The 2,302-nt window shown below is 30.8% G+C and overlaps 1 protein-coding gene across 1 annotated transcript in view; it reads left to right on the top strand.

The window, feature by feature from the left end:
* TRIADDRAFT_62422 (uncharacterized protein) overlaps positions 1-632 on the top strand; it is a gene marked incomplete at both ends in the record, with an annotated part of 1,831 nt that extends 1,199 nt beyond the window's left edge. The window contains one exon of the mRNA XM_002118354.1: positions 544-632. Coding sequence (XP_002118390.1) covers positions 544-632 — 89 coding nt within the window. The remainder of the gene's footprint in view (positions 1-543) is intronic.
* Between the last annotated feature and the right edge of the window lie 1,670 nt (positions 633-2,302).

The following is a 2,302-nucleotide window of genomic DNA, read 5'->3' as shown; positions in this document are numbered from 1 at the left end:
CAATCAAGCTCTTTATTCGGGCAATTCAACGAGACAATAAGTTTATGCGAACATTAGTTATCTTTAGATAAAATTTGAAAGAATATTCAATCCTTCCACATAATAAACAAACGAAATAATTTTCATGAACTGTATTAGGAAATTATTAGAATGAATACGGTCCTTCGTGCACTATCGTACCTTCATTTTAGGTCCATTAAGATACGAATTTTTAGAATTTAACGACTATTGTACTTAAGCTTCCATCAAACTCGAGCATATTCTCTGGCCGTAAGTAAACAGAACTGAAAGCCAAATACTTGATTGTGTCATTATTTACACTCTGTTGTAAAGATCTCTTTTGAATTTGTTTAAAATTGAAAGCAAAATAAAGATCAATAACCTAATAGGTTGATTCTCTGAGATTTGATTCAATAGTACGTAAAAATGAAGAAATTTTGTTGACAATGCTATGTAAAAGCAGACAGTGCAAAAGGAGAAATAAAATAATTTTAAGCAGATGCCGAGACAAAATAGGCTTGAATCTATCTAATATTTTCGCAGACCCTTCAATAGAGGATAATCAATTGAGAAGGTATATTGCTGGTGAAGCTGAAAGAATTGACGAATTTATGGAACAACCCTATGCGTAGAAAGATAGTAGCATGTCTAGATAATGGAAAATGATAACTGCATATTGAGGCTGCTTTTTGACTTCAATATTCAAATAGAATAGCGTACAATATTGCCAAGAAACCAACATATTTAATAAATGATTAATTGCCGTTTCAAATGTAGTACAACGCCATGCAGTATTTATGTTGGTTTGTTGCTAGTGACGCTGATGATGTTATCATGCAGTGCCGGTAGTTTCCTATTCGCTACAGTGTCCTGTAATATAGAGTAACATATTAACGTAGTTTCGATATTTTTCATTATATACTATATTGTGACGTCATGAGAGTTTCCGAAGCACCTTAATTAAGGTGCTATGCTACCGTACAGTGCGTTGGCTTCCCAATTTTTCTTAGTTATACGGAAAAAGTTGGCCAGAAATTCTTAATAGTTAAGCTATTAAATTGTCACTTCAAGATTTTCACTGGAAACTTCACCATCAAATACGTGATTGGCTATTTGCTAATAACTGCATATTAGTTGGCATTAGTATGATATTAGTTGTGTTGCGATGTGATGTGAACCGCCGTAATTTATTTTTGTACTTAGGTTTATATTATGTGGTTCCAAGATGATTCATACTTTATTTCCAGCGAACTCTATTAATTGTTATTAGTGCTAGGAAGGAAATGATATAGATTTTATTTAAAATAACTACAGTTTTCCGATAACAATGCAGTCATATATTAAATACTCTGAAATTTTATATTTGTTATAATCTTAAAGCTGGTGTTAAATTTCAATTTGACTACGTCTGCTATATAGTTTTTACACTTAAGTTTATTAAACAATATAAACGCTTCGATGTTGAGCCTATGTGCAATTGAGGAACAGCATGTGGTTTATACGTGTTAATCTTAATGAGCTCATTTGACACTAATTCAATGTATCATATATTTACTAGTATGAATGGTCCTATGTAATTAGAAAGTGAAAACTCAAATGACACTTTTGAGGTTAGAAAAAAAAAACACTATTTTCTTACTTAATTGGCCCTAATTAAAAATGTCATTTGTTTTCGTTAACAATTATTACTTATAAGTTTATGAAAACCCTTGGAATGTATTCCATTAATTAAGAATTGACTGATTGAAGTATTTATTTGATGCTAATACTATCCCACTAGCAGCCACCTTAGTGCAAGCATTGTTCAAATAGCCGTGTGTGCATTTTAAAGTGCAGCATAAAGGTGTTCCACCCAGCTGCACTATGGTGTGAGCGTTGATTTTATACCTGTTTGTGCGCTTTACAGTTTATATAAAATATCGATTATATTATTGTTACGATACGTAAGTTCGTTCTAATTATAAGGTAGCATGAAAGATTATTTGTGTGAATTGACGTTTTATTAACCATCATTTCCTCATATAACCTGTTTAATCTTTGATTAATACGATAATACACTGCTAGTGTTGTTGTCAATTGATTTAATTAATTTATTATATGATTAAGGTGTTAAATTGTCATCTTGTGTTAAGAGTTTAGCTCTTTATTAATTTATTGTTAGTTCTAAATAATAGATGTTATTAATTAATTATCTTATATGAAGTCTTTAATGACAATATTCATATTATTCCTATAGCTTTAGAAGGATAATTTTACTTAATGTGTACCGGGAATTTCTGATGAGACTATAAAAGGCTGGTGC

Source organism: Trichoplax adhaerens, genomic scaffold, assembly GCF_000150275.1.
Source record: "Trichoplax adhaerens TRIADscaffold_47 genomic scaffold, whole genome shotgun sequence".
In the NCBI taxonomy this organism is placed as follows: domain Eukaryota; kingdom Metazoa; phylum Placozoa; class Uniplacotomia; order Trichoplacea; family Trichoplacidae; genus Trichoplax; species Trichoplax adhaerens.
Note: the sequence above shows the minus strand (reverse complement) of the source record. Positions and strands in the feature narration are given on the sequence as shown.